Source organism: Chelonia mydas, chromosome 7 (assembly GCF_015237465.2).
Source record: "Chelonia mydas isolate rCheMyd1 chromosome 7, rCheMyd1.pri.v2, whole genome shotgun sequence".
Taxonomy (NCBI): Eukaryota; Metazoa; Chordata; order Testudines; family Cheloniidae; genus Chelonia; species Chelonia mydas.
Genome location: NC_057853.1, coordinates 88349305 through 88371254, shown reverse-complemented (window position 1 = coordinate 88371254; position 21950 = coordinate 88349305). Strand labels below are relative to the sequence as shown.

The 21950-nt window shown below is 39.0% G+C and overlaps 1 protein-coding gene across 2 annotated transcripts in view; it reads right to left on the bottom strand.

Moving 5' to 3' along the window:
- A1CF (APOBEC1 complementation factor) overlaps window positions 1-21950 on the bottom strand; it is a 49821-nt gene that overhangs the window by 5996 nt on the left and 21875 nt on the right. Inside the window, exons 6-11 of one of the 2 annotated variants that reach the window (XM_043551955.1) lie at window positions 20601-20765; window positions 14068-14165; window positions 11989-12262; window positions 8939-9147; window positions 4115-4251; window positions 2865-2998 (exon numbers count right to left, since the gene is read on the bottom strand). In XM_043551955.1, the coding sequence (XP_043407890.1) occupies window positions 2865-2998; window positions 4115-4251; window positions 8939-9147; window positions 11989-12262; window positions 14068-14165; window positions 20601-20765 (1017 nt within the window). The remainder of the gene's footprint in view (window positions 1-2864; window positions 2999-4114; window positions 4252-8938; window positions 9148-11988; window positions 12263-14067; window positions 14166-20600; window positions 20766-21950) is intronic. The other variant, XM_027833726.3, reaches the window with a different exon arrangement.

The window sequence follows — 21950 nt, the reverse complement described above, 5'->3', positions numbered from 1 at the left end:
CAAATGTACCTGCAGAGCATGATATAGCTGATAACCATCCTTTCGTCTACACGATTACATAAACAGGTGGAGATTTCATTGTCAATGGTAACAGTATATTTGTCAGATTAAATATACTTACTTGTTCTGATGTCTGTGTTTATCAGATGTTATTATAAACGATAATTTTCTCTACTTTGTAGTCATATTGGACAGTGACAATTTTGGTATAGCTAGTTACCAAAGTTTTCAAAAAGAATCTGTAGAACACATCATTTCCCAACTTTTCCCCCACCCTGTTATTCACTGAATGATTTTTCCCCAGTATTTGGTTATCTCTAAACTAAGGATGTTACTATAGGCCTATATACTCTACTTCACACTTGGCATATGGAGGACAAGACAGATATCTGTAGCACAAGGATGTTCCCGGTCAGGTTTCATGAGCAGAAATCTGTATAAATGATGGAATTACATACTACCATTCAATCATGCTTATTCGCTACCGCAGTCTCCTCTCAAAATGTGTGTGTGTGTATAAGTAACATCATGTAGAGAAGAGAGATATTTCCAATACATAAACTTGGGAAAATAGTGGAAATTACGCTTCATATGGCTATATAGCACACCTCCACAGCTTGTCAAGTGGCTCAAGTGGGATGGGCTAAAGCGGGTGGTCCCAGGAACGGGGGGTTCCAGGGAGGGGTTCAGGTACTGATCCTGGGGTTAGGTGGGAGGCTGTGGAGAGGACTTGCATGTGGCCCCTGGGGCGGAGTTCAAGAGCAGCAAGACTATTGGGAGGGCTGGGCCCCATGTGAGCAGTGTTGCAACCCCATGCACCAGGGGCCAGGTTACAAAGCCTGGAGCAGATCGCTGAGCCCAGCCAGTCCCATAGGACAGTAGCTACTTCAGCCAGGACAGGGGTTTTGGGGGTCAAAGGGGGACAGTCTTGCAAAAGCCAGGGCTATTGAGAGGTCTGGTACAGAGAATTTTCCACCTGAATGATTTTTCAACAGAAAATACAGTTTCCAAAATTTGAAATGTTCTGTGTAAAACTTTTGAGTTTGCTGAATTTTTTTGATATTTTATCAAGAAAACTGAACCACCATAATATTTCATTTTGGGTTGGTTAGACCAGAATCAAAATATTTTCATTTGTTGAACTGACACAAAACCTTTTGTTTAGAATTAAGTCAATATTAAACTGCAGTCCATAATCTCCCATGATGCAGCATTGTTTCCCCTCTGACCAAAGGGTGTGGTGTATCATGGAAAATGTAGGCACACCAGGGAGCCTAGCCTATAGGGGACAGTGGAGAGGATCAGGCAATCAGAACGACAATTCCCATGAGGCAATGCACCAAAATAAGGAAATACAATTTAATCTGGAACTCGCTCAAAATGAAGTATTTTTGGTCAGTTCAACAAACCAAAAGGAAATATTTAAATTTGAGAGTGTTGAAATTTTTTGTTTTTGATCAAAATTGCCCAAACATTCATTTCTGAACTGAAATTTTTCTAAGTTTTTATTTAATAAAAAATGCTGATTTTTCAACTTTTTGACCTGATTGAGGACAGAAAAAAATGGGACAGAAATTCCAATTTTTTGCTCCGCTTTAATATATATGTGTGTACTGATTATGTCCGTATCAACTCCCACTCCATTCACTGTGACGCAATTGAATCACATGAATGAGAAGAGAAGTCCATATCCATGCCAGAAGTAAAGCGAATAAATGCACGTGGACTGGGATCTGCAGGCTTTCAGCCATCATTGACTAAGAATCTTTGTTCACGAGTGATACTTCATGCTCCTCTGAAGGCACGCACATTTGAAAGCAAGATTTATCCCCACATGCCTAACTTAGTATTCAGAAAATTATGGAAATATAACGGCAAGTCAAATGTGTTGCAGGCTGAAAAGTTAATGTACGTGTATTTGTCAAGTTTCCAAGACAAATAAAAAGGGTGGGTGAAAGAAAGGGAGATATTATAATTAAGCAGTAAGTAGGGACTGGATTCAATAAAAAGTCCATTTGGCTTACATGCTGCGGAAGCCTTCACAAACCCAGACAAATTGATTTTTCTGTGGCTTTTGTGGACTTCTGTGGCAGGAATCTGGATATATATATATATATATATATATATATATATATATATATATATATATATAAATTATTGAATCTGTCCTCAAGACACTGCAAAAAATTCAGTAGTATGATTAATGCATGCTTTGTGTGCAGTTTGGCTCAAGGCATTCCCAGGATCTCAGAACTACATTCACAGTGGAGAACAGTGTAAATGCAGTGTCTATAAATTGGATTTGTGTTTCTGTGTGACATTTTCCACAATTTTCCGAGCCATTTTGGCTAGTTATTAAAGCTATTTATCAGAGATGGGCCCCCAGACTGGAATAATGAGTCCTAATGCTTTTGAATTTTGGGAAAATTTGGATTAGGACCTAAATTTAGTGACTGCCCTCATTTCTCTTGTGGGTCAAATCAAAACTGTAGCTCCAAACACTCCCAACTTTGAGGAAGTTCTGATGTAGATTATAGTTTATAGCTCAAGCCCATCTCCAATACTTTTTTAAACAAATTTTCTCCTCCCATCCCCTCTCACTTGATCCTACAGTGAAGTCATAGTACATCATTTGAAAACATGCATTCTTATGCCAGCAAACTATCATAACCCAGAGTATTATATTGTGTTCTCCACAAATAAGGGACAGGAATGGATGCACGGATATGTAGACAGATAGACAATATGTGCATTTCCATTCAGTAGATTTGAATCTGAACACGCCTGCAATCCTGCTATATGTAATTAAGTACCTAACAAAAATATATCTTCAGAAGAGCATCTCAGTACAGACCTTCACATACCTGGAAAAGCAGGAGCTGTAGCAGGAGTCTCTGCTCCCTCTGTGGGAATGCCCAGGGTCTGAAGAGTATATTCTGCAGCATAGGTCTTGGCTTCATCAACATATGCACTAAGCTTAGGAGGTGTGAAGGGATGTCTATGAACCAGAAATAAAACATTAGCTGTTTTTTGTATTCTAAGGATCAGACACAAACTCCTCACAGACCAGGACACACCAACTCAGAGTGGCACCAGCTCCTGCCAGAACAACAGATGCAAAACCTGCAGACCTCCCTCCCTCCTCACCCCTCAGCTAATCTGTCTCTGTCGCCTCAGCCCCTGAGACTGGCTGGACAAAAGTCTGGGGAAAAGGAACTCGGGGGAGATTGAGCCTGGGAGGGGGAAGACTACAGCTAGCTGGGCAAGAGGCCTGGGACTGGTATGAGAAGCCGGGGAGTGGAGACTGGGATTGGGTAGATAAGGAGACTGGGATGAGTAGCTAGGGTGTGGAAGAGTTGAACTTGGACAGGGGCAAGTTGGAGGGGATAAGGCAGAAACAGTCAAGCTTGAGGAGAATAGGCAGAAAAGTTTGAGCCCTCTACAGAACATTCCCCTCCAGACTGGGGAATAGAATCCAAGGTTCCTGAGTCTCACCATTCCTCTGGTGTCAGCAAATACCTGTGAAACCCACTAGCAGTGTGTGTGATAAATCCTCCTCTAGTGCTGGTTCATGTAGAGCATAACAGCCCACTACTGCTATTAGCTCAGGTGACAGAAGTCTGTGAGGTGGGTCTAAAGGTTCCAAACCTGCTGATGAACCATGTGGGTATCACTATGATGCCACTTGATGGATTTTCTGTTTATTCAGTTTGCTTTTTAAAAATCCTCAGAAATTACCCAGCAAAAACTATTTAAAAACATTATTAAGGTTGAAAAGTCAAGCACCTAATTCTGGCATTTCCTAATTTTTAAGGTTGCCTGTGCAACTTTAATTTTGTCTCCCTTATACAAATGCTCTGATACAGCCTTTAATTACCTGATCATATACTATTTTTTCCACAGGACTCTTGCCTCATTCAGTAGACAGGATGGATAGTGCATACCGAATGAGTAGCTATCTAATATTTTGTTCAATGTAGAACTTTATCCTTCCTCTCCAAATCTAAAATTAATATAAATAGTGGTCTATGTAGTTGTTTCTAGCAATGATGCTGAATAAATAGAAAATTTTAAAAACTGATTAAAAGCCATACAAAATGAAATAGTTACATACATAGCGGGATTCTGGCTGGCAAGGGCAGGAATAGTGATTTTATATAGGAATAGTTGTCTTTGGTCCTGGCCAATTGCAGAATGAAGCTGATAAACAGGTTGTCCCCAGTTATTTTTCTGGCAGATTTCTTCTAAGACCTAAACGAGAAAAATGTATACCAGTTACAACCACATTTTAATGTTCCGGCCCATCTCTGGCACTACCTGCTGCAAAAATACATTGCTTTCCATGAGTTTTCATCTGTAGATTATATGCTCCAAATTCTTAGCTATATATATAACTATATACACACACACAGAGAAGTTTTGGGTGTTTAAAGGGTCATAAAATCTAGGAATAGTGTAAGCAACTTAAACATTCAACCATCAATTATTTCATGAAGATAATTGTTACCCCACTGAATCTGATGTATTTTCAGTTTAGCCCATTAACTGTTTTACTTTGATGCAGCATTGGAATAATTTCTTTTGACTTCTATTCATTAACCCATTTATGCACTCCAGAATTCTGCATTTTTAATGTCTGTTAAAGAATTGCGACTGTATTATCCTTCACTTTTTCTCTCCTTCTCCTGCTTAGTTGTGTGTAGTGAATGAATAGTGGGGGTGTATCCCTCTCCAAATTATTTGCCTAAAACCTATTTAAGTTACTTTTCTGCCCAGTTTACTGCAGAGGCTACTTGCTTGCTGATGCTCCTGGTCTGTAACAGAAATTCTAAATGGTATTGCCCTCTTCCTTTGCATTGATTAGTCCACAAAATAAATCATTGTACTCAAATGTTATCACCCTACTTTATATTCCGTCTTCCAAATCACTGAATATATAGAGTGTCCCAAATCAGTCTTAATACTGATAATTAAGAGTCCTACTAGGGCTCACTTTCTACATAGCTTTCTATTAATGATGCCCAAGCCAGTTGTTTGTTCGGACAATGTTATCCACCAGTTTTATGGATAGGAATCTTGATTGGATCCTCAAGGTGCCAGCTGGCTTTAGAATTAAAGGGGGAGTGTCTACAGGGGAAGGCCCCATATCCCCTTGGGTGCTCTGCTGCTCATCAGCCAACAAGGGAGATGCAAGGTGATTGGTTCTTGCTTCCCACAATCATGTACTTAAACCCCTGTACAGGATTTATCAGGCCTCTTGCCCCATGTTTAGCTAAACTCACCCACCCTCCCTCCTGATAGTTATATAACATAGGAACTGTGTTTTTATGTTGTTTTGGGTCTGACTAATTACTTGTTTAAAAGTTCAGGAAGGAATTTTTGCCACTGGGGCCAATTTGGCTATGGCCTAATGGAGTTTTTTGCCTTCCTCATAGTATTGGGAAGGCATATTCAGGTTAAATAGGTATAGGATTTAGGAATTTCATTTGAGGAACTTTATGAATGTTAGTTCATCGCAACTTGAGGCCAGTGTCTGGTGTGGACAGAAGGCCAAAGGGCCAGTGACCAGAAGAGCTGAAATTCTTTCACTGGTGGACCCCAGGTCTATGGGCAAGAGGGAGACTAGATTTGAGTTTGCAAATGGCAGTGGTACATAAATCTGTGCAGACCCTCTTTGGTACCCTCTGTCCTCTTTGTAGGGGAAGCGGGGGAAGATGAGAAGGTTCAGCAAAGCAAGCTGAATCCTTGGGGTAGGCAGTGGAGAGTCTGCTCTGAGTTATGGGTTATATAATTGGAGCTATGTAAAAGTCTCACTGAACCCACGTATATGCCTGTTATTGGGAGATGTGGGACAAGGTTGGTGAAAGATTAACATTGGAGAAAAGCACTAACAAAGTTGCAGCCTGCTGCCTAAAAATCATCGCTGTCTCTGTCCTCATTCACTTGCATATCCTGATCAAGTAGTTCTACCATATACCATGTTCAGTGATCTTAAAATGGAAACACACTACGGCATAAAAGACTATCATGAGTTTTCCAGTTAAATTTTCATCAAGGCTGCCTCCTCTAAACTGTTTGTTCAGTGTTGTAATGATTTGCACTTAAATTTGCTCAAAGTGCTTTATAAACACTAGTAAATTTACCTCCCTGCTGTCTTCTTAGCTGGGAAAGTATTAACTCTACTTCTTTGTAAATGGGGAAATTGAGGCAGAGGGCAGTAAATAGACTTCAAAATGTCATAGAGGAAGGTCTCCTGATTCTGTTATCTGATTTATCCACAAGAATATCCCTCTTCTAATGTGATAGACCTTATCTTTGTTTTATAAATGTGTGCAGGCTATTCATACTCATATTCATTCTTATAGCACTGCTTTGGACAAGTTTTTCAAGGCATCACAATCCATCCATCAAAACCACATTAGTGATTTTTCACATTTAAAATTTTACATATGTTCAATTTCATTTTTAAATTCTTATTTGAATAACAAACTCAGATTTGAGTTTGCAAATGGCAGGAGTTCATAAATTGGGTAGTTAGGCATCTACCTGATTCTCATGTATAAATGTAGCTTGTGTGCAAAAGGGCAAATGTTTGTGTATGCAAGAACTTATATATGAAAAATTGCAAATGCAGAATCTTAAATATGAAAAATTGCTGGCAACATTTTAGAAGCTGCTTTTAAAATATTAGCCACCATAGCCCAAAGCTAGTTTATGAACAGCTGGTTAGGCCCATTTTAAGATGCTCTGTCAGTATTGAAATCCTATGTGAGACATGTGCATATATATAACAACTTAGCTGGGGAGAGGAAACAGAATTTGGAAGGGTCTGACTTTAAAGCCTTTCTGAAATGGACCTAGATTAATGAATAATATTGACCAGATTCAAAAGTGAATCTAAACTACTGTCATTTATACCTTCTTCTATCCTGCCACCATGAGTATGGGTTTGGTACTTCAATTTATATCTGTGTATTAGTTGTTTTTCCTTCTAAACAATTTTTTTTTTTTTACTCCTTAGCCTGTCAGCTAGACTCTTTTAGATTCAGTAGGCCAAATGCAGAAGTAATGTGAAAGGGGCTATAAGTACTATGTTTGAATATGAGTGTGCTCTCAGTGAGTCTGCTTCTCAACTGTTATAATTTACATACTGAAGAAAGTATGAATTACACCAGCGTAGTTTGTCCCAGGCTTAGATTCACTTAAGCCCACCTCAGGGGATTTGTCACTGTGACAACATTTGTATGTTCCTAAGGAAACCACTTTATCAGGAAGATTTTCATATTAAATAAATGTCAGTATCAGTTCTATTTCAGGTTGTCTCTTGTATATCCTTAAAATCTTTAGAGGTAATTCATCTATAACTATCAAAGAACAGCCTCTGGGCACTGGGACACAGGATTCTCAGGAGACTTACATAGTCATACTTGTGATTAGAGAGAGAGAAATTTTCAACTGTATTTTAGCAAGAATATGCATTCTACTACATGTTTCTTGTGCTAATTAACAGACCTCTTTTATTATAAGCAGTGTCACTTTTAAATATCAAGGGCAACATTTTCCAAAACATTTAATTGATTTAGAAGCATAAATCCCACCATGTGGAATTAAGTGGTGCATCATAGAAGATATCGTCCAACCAGGGAGCCCAGTCTATAAAGGAGAATGAGAGCATGTGGTACCTGAACTACACCTCCTGTCAGGCCCTGCAGTGCTATTTTTAAATGGAAATGTTTAGGTTTTCAGGTATTCCATATTTTGATGAAATATCAGAGTTTTCTGTGGAGAACAGAAGCTTTTTGCAAAAAACTCATTTAGTCAAAAACCCAATTCTCCACTGAAAAATAGTTTTGACAAAAAATTTATGACTGGCCTTAGCCTGTAGGTACTACTGTGATGGTAAGTATTAATAACAATAAGTTTATATCTAATCCAGAACTTTCCCAAAATTCAGGATGGTCTGAATTGAGAATTTTGCATTGCCCAATTAAAGAGAGAGAGGGCTCATCATATCATGAAGGCCAGACCCTCAAAATTCCAGGTAATTTTGTTCTGATCTGGGATTCTGTTTTGAGCCTTTCTCTAATTTCAACAAGTTTGTTATCTGTGTTGAGCCCAGTCCTGCATGTTTTACCTATAAATAACTTTGTGACTTCCATAGGAGTTCTGCTTTTGTCAAGGACTGAATGATTGGATCAGTACATTAACTTTAAAAGGAGGCTTTGCTGAGAAAATATTCAGGTTCTCAGCAGTAGTCTTTCATGTTAGATTTCACAGTATTCATAAAGTTCTGCTCTCGGATCTGGCAAGTAACTCTCATTGAAATTATGAAAGTCAATGGGAGCTGACATGCTGAGAACTGAGGGCATGTTTAAGTTAATAATTTTTTATTCTGTTACCATATTGGAATGATTATTATAGTTTGAGGCCTCTAGCTATGTAATGTTAATATTGTGATATGCTGTGGAAAGCAGAAACTTTTTTTTAATATGTCCCCATTCTTTGTTTTTCTGTTTTAATAAGTGTTTTTCATTGCTTCCTAAATTAAACGTGTTTTTTAAAAATAAAACGTATCAGTAATAATTTCTGAGCAGATATCTCTTTATTAGTGCACCTCCCAAGGATATGCTGGGGCTGAAGTGATAGTAAAAGTAACTTCAATCCAACTTGTGTAGTCTTCAAGAATAGTTGGAACAGGCCCTAAAACAGCAAAACCCTTCTTTAGGCCTAACAATGGTAACTTGTAGTTATTCTCTGTAATGTCTCTTTCAAAGGTGAGCAGATCACTGTGTGAACATACTTATGATCAACTATCAGCATTTTCAAAACAAGTAACCATTCAAACTGGGTCTAAATCTATTGTATTGCTCAGAAAGCATTAAAACGAAGACTAATATGGGTCTGACCAGAGAAATTTTTCCTAATTTATTGTACCTACCTGAGGAGCAAGTTTAATTCCATGTGGTTTTAAAGCAATATGGTTCATTGGGGTAAGCTCCATTCCAGGCAAAAGATCATAGAGTTTGTCTTCTCCCCTCTTTTCTCCTTTGACCTGGTATCCACGACCCAGGCCAGTGTAAGCCAAGTATCCACGTCCTCCTAGTCCTCTAACTCCCGCAGCCCCTACAGGTACATTCATGTAAATTTCTAGGAATGTAAGAAGCATTAAACTGAATCAAATCACCGGAAAATCACCCTGATTCTTACTGTAATGGAAAAGTTAGCCCCATTCACTGATTTCTGATAAGAAGATGGGTAGGAACACTGACTGACTGAGAACTGCTGCACATTCATGCTACACTATTCACCACGAAGTAGAACTCGCAAGGGGAAGTTTCTTTATTACCTTTGGAGGAAAATACAATAATACCATGAATATAGAGCTAGTACCTACACAATTGTATCATTCTGGCATTTATCATACTTCTTGGGGGGTTTATTTATGTTTAGTGCCTGTAATTTCAGGCTGCAAGGTATGAGCAGCATAGTTTCCTTAGAAAATTCATTGCAGATGAGAAGATATGGTGAATCAGGAAATTCTAATTGATTACAGTACATAACTAAGATTGTCCTTATTCCTATGGTATCACTTCTCTTATGGATTATCAATAATTTAATCAATATAAACCAGAACTCTACCCCCATATCTTTTAAATTGTTTTCCTAAAGTGCCTTGAGATGTTTTAGTTAGAAGGAATGTCCTAGTCGTTTCTGACTGACTTTCCCATCTTCTCTGTTCTGTTCAGTCAACATAGGGCTTAACTTTCCATTGAATTAATGCACAGATTACTTTTGATTTTTTGCCATGTTTCTAACCTGATTTACAGTTGAAGAGTAACAGGGACAGTTAAAAATTAGATTGATTACTGCCCATTGGTATAATTTAAGATTTTAAATGAATTTAGAATACATAGATTTCCCCCCCTTCTTTGAACTAATGACCGTTTTCTCACATTACAACTGGTTCCTTTCAGAAGGATTGTTTGGGAATTTAGGAGATTAACAAGTGAGAGCATACTAAGGAAAAGTGAAATGAGTGATTTGGCAGTTTTGACACATTTTCCAAATGTAATTTTAATGGGTTTTAGATTTATATATGCACAGTAAAGCTAAAGTACGGGCAGCAGCAGTGCAAATTTCCCAAACCATACCATCCAGCCAATGTATCTTAATCTTTCTCTGAAGGGATCACTTCTAGGGGAGTTAGAGATTAGGTTAGTTAATTCAGTCCTCATCAACTCTACTGAGTACTTCAGACTGAGAACTGTTTTCTTTAGGACATCTTTCTAACTGGAAATGGGTTGAGAACACCATCTGATTTCACTTAGGACATCAATCTTCTGTCAGTTGTTAATGATCTCAGTCACTACTAGATATGAGTGAGAAGATTTGGATTTTGAACACCCCAGCATTTAATTAAAACATTATAAAGTAAGTGGGCATGTGTAACATTCACACCTTAGTTTTGGGAATGTTTCGGACTGAAGGCTTCATTCAGGCTTCTCTCTAGTCTTTCAAAAATTAACTTTATCTTTACCAATCTCTTATGCTATCCATTCCAATAGACTGTTGTTTTTGTTTTGTTTTGTTGCAGGAAACAAAACACAAAACAAAACAAAAACCCTGCTAAGAAGCATGACCTTTTATCATGTTAAATAGTTGATGTTTTGTCTACACTGTGATAGAGCAAAATTGGAACTATATTTCCAAATCTGTGGCGTGAGATATAATAGGATCCCACACTGAAATATCAATCATTTGGTTGTTTCAAAATTAAAACCCAACCAACAAGATAGTGCAACAAAACCATCCCCAGTTTTGATTTCTGTAGTCGACATACTTGAAAAGATACTTAATGTCGACAGTGTAACCTGTTAGTGCTTATGGCCACTTCTTGTAGCACAGTCTGAAGCACTTTCTTGTTTTCATCTCTGTTTTGGAGGTTCATTTGTCATTCCCTGTAATGATGCTGTAATGCTTCTTAGGGCCCCAGGATGACTAGGGTAATGGCCTTACTAGAAAATTTTCTGGTTGTGGGGAGGTAAGAGTCAATACACAGAGCACTGAAGCTCCTGGGACTAGTTAGCTTTCCTGAAATCCAGCCTTGAGCCACTAAAAGGAGGAAAAAGTCAACTGCTAGGCTTCTGGGACTGAATCAACAGCCAGCTGTGGGCAAGGAGTTCTGTTGTGAGTGGAAAACTCTTGTTTTGTTTGTTTTTTCCCTCCTGGGACAAAATGGAGGATTTTGGGTTTGTTTACTTTGGAGCAAGAGTAATTCAGAGACTGTTAAAAGACTTTAGGCTTTCTCCTGGGCTGATGAGGGAATATATATATTTTTTGTTTGCTTAGCCTGCCTGAAGGTTCTCATCCCCTTTTAAAGGAGAGATTCCAAAGACTGTGGCTATTTTGCAGTGCATGAAGGCTTTTAGTCTCTTTCTTAAAAGGATGCATGACCTGAGGCTATGCAGAATTATAGAAAGCTGGGCTATATGCATAGATCTGCCCCAGTGAATGGAGATTGTGGTAGGTGTAAAGAAGAGGAAGTAGCTGAGAAAAGCAGGAAATTTGGGAGACAATTGTGTGTTCCAGGAAGATTTATTGAATGTTTCAGTGCTAGCAATGGGAACTCCTAAGAACGGGTGGGCTGGAGTTCCTTCATAGTGAAGAACCATAGGACAATGATCATGAGACACTCCTCAGATCATTAAAGACTCAGGAGCAGCCCCAAATTATGGTCCTCTCTGAAGGACTCTGAAGTGCCTGAGTGATGGGGATATGCTTCAACTCATATAATCCGAGGTGGTTTGTGCTAATTTCTCCATTTAGTTAAAACTGATGGATGCCCTAAGGTTTTTAAAACTGCTTAGTGGAACCAGCTTTAATGTGGTGCATGGATATTTGATTTCATAAATTTACCTCCTACTCTAGCTACAAAGCTATTTCAAAGATAGATTTCTGGGTTGCCATAGACATAGCTGCTGGAGTTACCTCTAATGGATGGAGTTCGGATAATGCCCCTACTGCTGAGGTCACCCTTGGTGGCAGGGAAATGAAGGTTAGGAATAGTCGCGAAGGCCTGAGGTGCATAGAAGACTGGAGCTCCAAGGTAGGCTGTGGCAGGATCATACACATGTCCAAATGTGTAAGTGTATTCTCCTTGTAGCATGGTACCTCGTCCCCCTGTGCCTCTGGTGTGTCTAACGTAACTGTCTTTGTCTACTGGTTTTGCTAATGTCACTTCAATAGGGGAACCATCCAGCACCTTTAAAACAAGGAGAAACGCATGGAAAAATGCAAGGGAAGCACAGTACAATATCCAACATCATAATGACTGTTTTGTATAAGGCCAGCAAAGTTCTGCATTTTGTTAAGCACAGCTACAGCTAGCTTGCAGCTAGAGTGTGTGATTCCCTGCTCCCAGGAAGCTAGCGCTCAAGGAGCTAGTGCTAGCTCATGCTAGTGCTCAAGGACATAGTGAGCTAAAACTAGTAGTGTAGCTGCGGTAGGTCACGCAGTGGTGAGTGTCAGCATGGAGTAGCTGCCCCAGGTACAAACCTTCCTGGACCTCGTGGGTGTGTACTCAAGATGCTGGCCTGTGCTATCATGGCTACACCACTGTTTTTATCTCTATGAGAGCTAGCACAAGTATGCTTATAAGAGCCGGGAATCACAACCCCAGCTCCAAGTTTAGACATAGCCTTAGAGACACTCCTCTTCTGCCCACAGTAATGTGTGGATTCAATCAACCGCTCATTTTAAAACTACACTTTCTGAGAAGGTTCAAAATTAGGTAAGACCTGTTTGCCCCTTTCCTAACCCAAACATTACCATTTATATTAACCTGAAAACAATAATAAGCACATGAAAACGGAATCCGGTTTTCATTGTGATGTTAATTGTAAGTACCACAACTTCAGTGTTGATTCCAATAGGTGATGCAAAATATGTATCAAAGGGCTTGATGCAATGAGGTACTGTATTACAGCACCCTTCAATGGAAAAGTGACTGCATTACCTATTTTCCCAACATAGATGTTCAAGATAGTGATTGCACATCTCAGAGCATGTGGAGTACATTTGTACATGCACAAGGTGGCTTTATTCAGCTTCTAGATTGAAAAGCAGTGCAATTACAAGAAAAATAGCCTCTGTGAAGAGAGTTTTTGAGCTGTATGATACCTGATCAATGACTGTTTGTTTTACCAGAGACAAATGGATTAATTTTCTTAGCAAGCATGTATTCAGTTGCAATGCAGAGCCTATGGAGGGTGTGAATAAAATATCCCATATCGTTGAATTCATGGACCCTGAATTTCCTCTCTTGCTGTCATGTTCTCAGCACAGGAATATATTTTTAATATGTGTGTAGCTCCTATTAATTTAAGTTGGGGTTATGTTAACACACTTTTTTGAACTGTACACAGAGCAGGGGCTATTCCTATTGTGTTTGGAAAGGATTTGGCACATTTGAAGTGATTCCTCAGTAGAAGCAGGAATAAAAGAGGGATGAGTAACACCCCATGATAAGTATGTAATACTATTACATAATATTATACACAGTATTTGCAACATATGAAAATAATAAAATAGTTAACTCTTAAGACCTGGTTATTGCTTTATAATAGAAAAAAAATTGTATATGGCATTAAAATTGGCTGAATTCTGGAAGAACAACAACAGTTTTGACAGATCTTTGTTTGAATTCTGAACAGCTGTTTTGGTTTGACCATGTTTGTAGTCATCATTTACTATTGCACATTGCCTTGTTTTTTGTTGACACATACGGAAAAGGTATTCAAAGTGCAAGTATGAGATTTTTTGACCTGTTATTCAGTATTAGTCATTTGTTCATTATTCTGTTTCTTGCATCGAATCAGAGCAGAACACTACTATATGATTAAGGTGACCAGTTTCCCATTATGCAGATAAGCAGTAAATAGTCAAAATGAATAGTTTGTGAACACCCAAAAGGCCGAAACTTGATTACATAAATTGCAAACAATTACAAAAAAGCAAATACAGTTGTATGACACCAATATACTATGAATGCTACTCGTGCAGCATTACCTTCCCATTTAAGGCTTTCATAGCTTCAACTGCATCGTCTCTGTTATTAAAGTGTACAAATGCATAGTCTCTGATTTTCTTTATTCTTTCAACTGCACCTACAAAAATGTTGGGATATTAGTTCCGCAAGTGTCTTTTCAAAGGAATACAGATTCGAAATTAACATTCTGGGTTGTGTTTTTAGCACTCAGTTTTACAAAGCACAGTTCTGATCTGCAGGTGTTTGTGCATATGAGTATCTCACTGAACTCAGTAAGATTACTTGTGTGTAAAGCTAAGCTTGTGCATAAATAATTGTAGGGTCATGATCAAAATGAGTAATTACTGAACCTGTCATGCTATTGTTTTAATTTGGTCTGATTACCCAACTCAGAATGTTACACTTCTCAGAGTTTAAAAGTTTAAATAGACTAAAGTTAACTAAGTAGTCTAGAGAACTGGTATTGCCAAGTATGTTTTAAAACTACATTGGTTTAGTTTTTCATTTATGGTTACAGAAAAGTACAGTTAATTGAACAGAAAAAGTAAAGTTAAATATATGTGATGTTAATACACACTAAAATAAGAGTAGCCCTCTTTACCTAACAAATCAAGGCAACCCTTGAAGTCCTATTTTCAGATATATGAAGTCAGCTAGATCAGACTTGGTAAAAATCAGGGCTGAGAAGGAAACCATGTGCAGTAAATGGAAATAGAGCAACAACCTTTACAGAGTGCAATAGAACCATTATCTTAGCTTTTAAGTGAAGCTCTTAAGTATTCTAGAACCAGATATATGAAATTTTAAAAAAAAATTACAGTGAGGAAGTGCATTCGAGTGCATTTCAACTCTGAGGAATTTTTATGTCTGGTAGTCTCCACCAGGATGGCTGAATGCAACTGTCAGCTGGTTATGTAATATATTCTTGAATTATGTCAGATTCCATAGAACATTCACATTTAGTTTGTTTAAAATGTCATTTGGTGTCATATGCTTGCATGATGGATTCAGATTACTTCTGGGCATATGTGATACAAATTCACTTTGGTTTTGTTTACTTCTTGCAGCTTGTCCTGACTTTTACATCCAGGCAGCCTCAGCGCAGCCAGCAAGTTTAGAAGCACTAGTTTCCTTTTACAAAAATTTGCCTCTTTCTCACTTTATATCAGAGCCTTTTCCTGTGTTTCCACTGGCTACATGAGATGTGATGTGTGTGTCAGCACCCATGATAAAGTCAACGAACAGGTTTGTCATATGTCTTGAAGAACTCAAGGCAGTCTTGATTTCTGAATATTTGTTCTACCTCCTGATTGCCAAGCAATTTTGCAGAACACATGAATATACAGACACATCAGCCAGACAGCAGGAGTGGGGGGAACAAGGGTCAGAGAGAGAAACATTACTCTAAATCCAATGAGTTTATAATTGATGGTGTATTGAATATGCATCAGTTTACAGATTTTCAGTGAAAATGTCGGATTTTTTAATCACTACAACAGGCCTTACTGCCCCATAACCTGAGCCATGCTGAACACAATGCCATCAACAGCCTCAGGAACAACTCTGACATCATAATCAAAAAGGCTGACAAAGGAGGTGCTGTTGTCACCATGAATAAATTGGAATATGAACAAGAGGCTGCTAGGCAGCTCTCTAACACCACATTCTACAGGCCATTATCCTCTGATCCCACTGAGGATTACCAAAAGAAACTACACCATCTGCTCAAGAAACTCCCTGAAAAAGCACAGGAACAGATCTGTGCAGACACATGCCTAGAATCCCGACCTGGGGTATTCTATTTGCTTCCCAAGATTCATAAACCTGGAAATCGTGGATGCTCCATCATCTCAGGCATTGGCACCCTAACAGCAAGATTGTCTGGCTATGTGGACTCTCTCCTCAGGCCCTATGCTACCAGCACTCCCAGTTATCTTCGAGACACCACTGACTTCCTGAGGAAACTACAATCCATCGGTGATCTTCCTGAAAACACCATCCTGGCCACTATGGATGTAGAAGCCCTCTATGCCAACATTCCACACAAAGATGGGCTACAAGCTATCAGGAACAGTATCCCTGATAACTTCACAGCAAACCTGGTGGCTGACCTTTGTGACTTTGTCCTCACCCACAGATATTTCACATTTGGGGACAATATATACCTTCAAGTGAGTGGCACTGCTATGGGTACCCGCATGGCCCCACAGTATGCCAACATTTTTATGGCTGACTTAGAACAACGCTTCCTCAGCTCTCATCCCCTAATGCCCCTGCTCTACTTGTGCTACATTGATGACATCTTCATCATCTGGACCCAAGGAAAAGAAGCCCCTTAGGAATTCCACCATGATTTCAACAATTTCCATCCCACCATCAACCTCAGCCTAGACCAATCCACACAAGCAGTCCATTTCCTGGACACTACTGTGCTAATAAGCGATGGTCACATAAACACCACCCTATATCGGAAACCTACTGACCGCTATACTTACCTACATGTCTTCAGCTTCCATCCAGGACACACCACAAGATCCATTGTCTACAGCCAAGTTCTAAGATACAACCACATTTGCTCCAATCCCTCAGACAGAGACAAACACCTACAAGATCTCTATCAAGCATTCTTAAAACTACAATACCCACCTGCTGAAGTGAAAAAACAGATTGACAGAGCCAGAAGAGTACCCAGAAGTCACCTACTACAGGACAGGCCCAACAAAGAAAATAACAGAACGCCACTAGCCATCACCTTCAGCCCTCAACTAAAACCTCTCCAATGCATCATCAAAGATTTACAACCTATCCTGAAAAATGATCCCTCACTCTCACAGATCTTGGGAGACAGACCAGTCCTTGCTTACAGACAGCCCCCCAACCTGAAGCAAATACTCACCAGCAACCACACAACAAGAACACTAACCCAGGAACCTATCCTTGCAACAAAGCCTGATGCCACTCTGTCCACATATTTATTCAAGTGACACCATCATAGGACCAAATCACATTAGCCACGCCATCAGGGGCTCGTTCACCTGCACACCTACCAATGTGATATATGCCATCATGTGACAGCAATGCCCCTCTGCCATGTATATTGGCCAAACTGGACAGTCTCTACACAAAAGAATAAATGGACATAAATCTGACATCAGGAATCATAACATTCAAAAACCGGTAGGAGAACACTTCAACCTCTCTGGCCACTCAGTAAAAGACTTAAGGGTGGCAATTTTGCAACAGAAAAGCTTCAAAAACAGACTCCAATGAGAAATTGCTGAGCTTGAATTAATATGCAAACTAGATACCATTAACTTGGGTTTGAATAGAGACTGGGAGTGGCTGGGTCAATACACATATTGAATCTATTTTCCCATGTTAAGTATCCTCACACCTTCTTGTCAACTGTATAAATGGGCCATCTTGATTATGACTACAAAAGTTTTTTTCTCCTGCTGATAATATCTCATCTTAATTAATTAGCCTCTTACAGTTTGTATGGCAACTTCCACCTTCTCTGTATGTATATATATATCCTCTTACTATATGTTCCATTCTATGCATCCGATGAAGTGGGCTGTAGCCCACGAAAGCTTATGCTCTAATAAATGTGTTAGTCTCTAAGGTGCCACGAGTACTCCTGTTCTTTTTGCAGATACAGACTAAAACTGCTGCTACTGTGAAACCTATTACCACTAAAGTTAATGGGAAGTGTGGGTTTCAGAGACTCTTTGGGTAATCTGATCCACAGTGGCAGCTCTAGATTTTAACTCCTCTAAACTGAACAAATTGTTACTGGATGCTGTGTTACTGTCAAAAGGCTTTCTCAGTACAGGATCACTGGCTCAAATGTACAATTCAGTCCCAAGGTGTTGCAGTTCAGCATTATGTCCAGTGCAAGAGGCTCAGGGGAGGGGGAAAATCATTTCAGACTGTTGCTGACATTTCTGAATATAATTTCACTATAACCTAGAGCGGCACTCATTTCCCCAAAGCTCAGATTTGCTACTATATAACCAGTTTTTTAGAACATACAACAATCTCAAAAACGAGTTGTTCCAGAATTTTAATCCATCTAAAATAATAATAATAATAAATATTATTAATAGTAAAATAAAAAAGAGGGAGAGACAGAGAAATTTCCAGTTTTCAAAATGATCAAACTGCAAAAACATATCATTAAAGCAAATGCAATTTAAAAGCTTCCATAAACTGTTTTGGAATCCACTTCCTTTGAGCAAATTTGGTTTAAGTAAAAAATGATGGAGTTTTATAGACACTTTAGGTGACTATAAATGTGTTTTTTAGGGAGTGCTAATAAGTTAAGTGTTCTGGAGCAAACTGGGATTAATAATGGGGGAAGAAGCTGAAAGTAAAATGATTTGTCTAACAACTTCGTGTTTGCTAAAAGTATTATACTGAGGGATTAAGAAGACAGGAATGACTCATAAAGGAATTTCTAATATATCTTTCAGCTGCAGCCTAATGTGAAAAAGAGAAATTTATGTAGCAGAGACAAAGCAGAAGAGTTAAGATGCTCTGTAATATAGCTTTAAACTTTAAGGAGAAAGTTAACAGAAGTGAGTTAAATTATGAATGATTTCCTGGTGCTGAGCACAAGAAAGTAGTGCAGAGATTATTGTATTTCTTGGAGTTCCAAAATGCACTTCTTTATACAGAGTTGGATTTTCAAAAGCTTCTACATGATTTAGGAGCAAAACTCCCATTGAAAATTAATGGAACTTATGCTCAACTCATGTAGACACTTTTGAAAATTGCACCCTACATACTCATAGGTGGAAAGGATAATATTAGGATAATTTATGGATTAAATTATAAATATTGGTTTGTATTTTTATATAAGTTTCTGTATGTTATTCATTTCTATGATGGGCAAGTAAGCTTATAAATTTTCAAGCGTTGTATTGGATGCGAGTTCTGGAATGTAGAACATAGGTGAATTAAATCCAGAGCAACCCACCCATCTCACTTGGTGGGAAACATGAATGGACCTGCAGTGTGGTAGGCAGCTGGGAGGGGGTGGGGAACACATGCCTGGGAACTCAGGGGCAGGTTTTCCCCTGCCTCCCATTGGCCACCCAGAGGGAGATGAGATCTGAGTGGCCCCTCACCCCTATAGCTCTTTGTTATTTTAACAACTGCCTGGGGTTTTTGGGAGTATCTAGCTCCAAAAAGCTGCTCCTTAGCTGCCCCACTCTCCCTCTCTGTCACTGTAATATAGAAGCGGTGTTTTTTGAGTGTTGTGGGCCAATTGCCTGTTTTGGTATCAGGAAGGAATTTTTCCCTTTGGGGCGAAATTGGCAGATGCCTGCAGGGTTTTTTGCCTTTCTTGAAGCATCATGGAAGCACATTTTGGTTTAAATAGCAGTAGAATGTAGAAATTATTAGTCATTTGCAGGAGTGTTGCAACCTGAGTCCAGTGTGATTACAAAGCCAAAAGGGCCAGCAGCTCTAGGTAATTTACTGGGATTTTGCTGATGGACCTTGTGCCTCTGGGACAAGAGCGGACTGAAGTCTTCACAGAGAGAGGTATCTTTTTAGTACCTTCTGTCCCACTTCTGGAGGTGGGGAAGGTGAGAGGATTCAGAAGAGTGAGCTGAGTACTATGCGTAAGCTGAGGAGAGTCTATCCTGAGTTATGGGATATAGGATGGGAGCCTGTAATCCCACACTGAACACACTCAGATGCCTGGTACTGAGAGATGGAGAAGGAGGGGCATACTGCCCTCTCCCCAGTGTTAATAACCTTGTGGTCTGTCACTTAAATCCCTCCCTGTGCCTGTCTTCATTCACCTGCATGTCCTGGTCAAGTTAAATATGGGTTTAAAAAATCCAAGTGCTTTGTGGTTCTTCAGTGTGCAAGTTTTATGTCAATACTCATTATGTAAAACCACCTTTACAAAGCATATGGAACTTTCAAAAATCAGTCAATCATTGCAGGGAGGAGTAAAGCAGCCATACTGAATCACTCTCTTTTGAACATTGCCCTTTTTCATAGAAGAAGAATAGTGAAAAGAGTCTATCCCACTTACATAGGCTCGCTCTCCTGGGAGGTAAAACCTACCCCTGAAACAAAGCTAATGTTTAAAAAAATCAAAATACCCTTTCTGCAGAAATCAAGTTACTGGAGAGCATATATACAAAAATCATGTCACAACAGAAGTAATTTTTACTAATGTAGAATCCTTAGGACTTTTCATACACCATTTTGGACTGCAGCAGAGCTATTTGACTTGCCAAACCGCCCTGAAAATGTCAGTTGTCCTGTCAATTAGAAAACAAGCCGCTTACTGGATGATCTAATGCCAGCAGTCGCTGTTTTAGGAACTTAAACTGGGTGAAAATTGTTTCAGCACTTGAAGGTTTTACAGGGGAAAAAACAGCTATTTTATCCTTTACTCTGGTGTTCCACCAATTTAATATTTCAGAGAAACAGACCAACTACTGTTAGTTTACTATAACTGAACAATATCTACCAATTTAATGGACTCAAACCCGCAACAGCTAAAAACCTACTTTATGTCATTTCCTACCTGGTTTAATATTGTTGAATTCTTTTTCAATCGTCTCTTCGGTGGTTGATAGCATAAGGTTTCGCACATAGAGGATTTTAACTGATGACATTGTATCTTCATCAACTTCAACTTCTGGTTCTGCCCAGTCTACAGCAATAGGATGTCCCCATAACTGTATTCTTCCTGGAAAAAATAATAAATAATTGAAAGTACCATTGTTCAATTGGTTTCTAGGCATATTGATGTTTTGTATAACATTATTCTGTGGTAGTAGAAGTAGTAGAATGGACTGATTATACAGAAGGTCTAAAATTTCATGCTCAAAGCAATGGCACATATACCATATGTTTCCAGAAACAGATAGTCAGATGTCCAGATTTTATTCTTCTAGCACTGCAGATGTGCAGAATCCAACAAGGATGGAGAGAAAATATGGTACGGTCCTCAAACATTTTCATTCTATGAACCACTTAGAGAGATCTCTTAATGAACCTGCTTCTCTTCCAAAAATTCCTTCCCTCCACTGCTTGGTTTCATTCTGCAGCTGACTGGAAAGACTCCACTGACTACAGTATGATAAACACTGTGATTCTAAGAAGTTTAAGTAAGACTTATGTTCTCAGAAATTTGATTTGTGTGCAGTAGTTTGGTCCCTGTAGCATAGTGCTTCAATGGAAATAGCGAAGATAGGGGAATGCAAGGCAATACATTATTACAAGAAGGGCCTTATGTGGGGGAAAGAAATCTCACTGACTTGGTGTGTATTGGATGAGTCCCCCAAGGAGAAATTGTAACTGATTTGGGGAACTCTAAAGGGAAAAAAAGGGAAAAAATTAGATGGCTAAAAAATCAGTGCTATGGCAGCATCATGCATCTCATGTCCATAGTAATAATTTACATTTGGTTAATTAATCCACTGCTTTTAAATTCATCAAGAGTGTTGGCATAGCTTTGCATGCAGCCACAGAGCTGGTCTTGAGGTCATGCAAATGATGCTAATGAGCACTGGCAAGCAGCCTTGTGCAGAGGCACCTCTTGTCTCCTGCAGATGGCAACAGTAACTGCTTCACCCAGCTTTCCTTCCATTCCTGCACATCCTGTAGGGAATTTCTCCTCTTCCAACAGTAATTGAAGCTTAGCTCAGCCACAAAAATCTCAGGACCTTATTTCCTGCCCAGTCTTGTCCTGGATTCACCCAATAACATCAGAGATGTTGTGACAAAGTCAGTGCTTTTTCATTGGCAATTTGAATGAGTTCAGTAAACAAGTTTTCTCCAGATGATGCATTTATATCCAGCCTAACAATGGAGGTTAACAGTGTAGTCCTTCTCTTATCTTGTCTTTCTATGATTTTTTTTTTTTTTTACA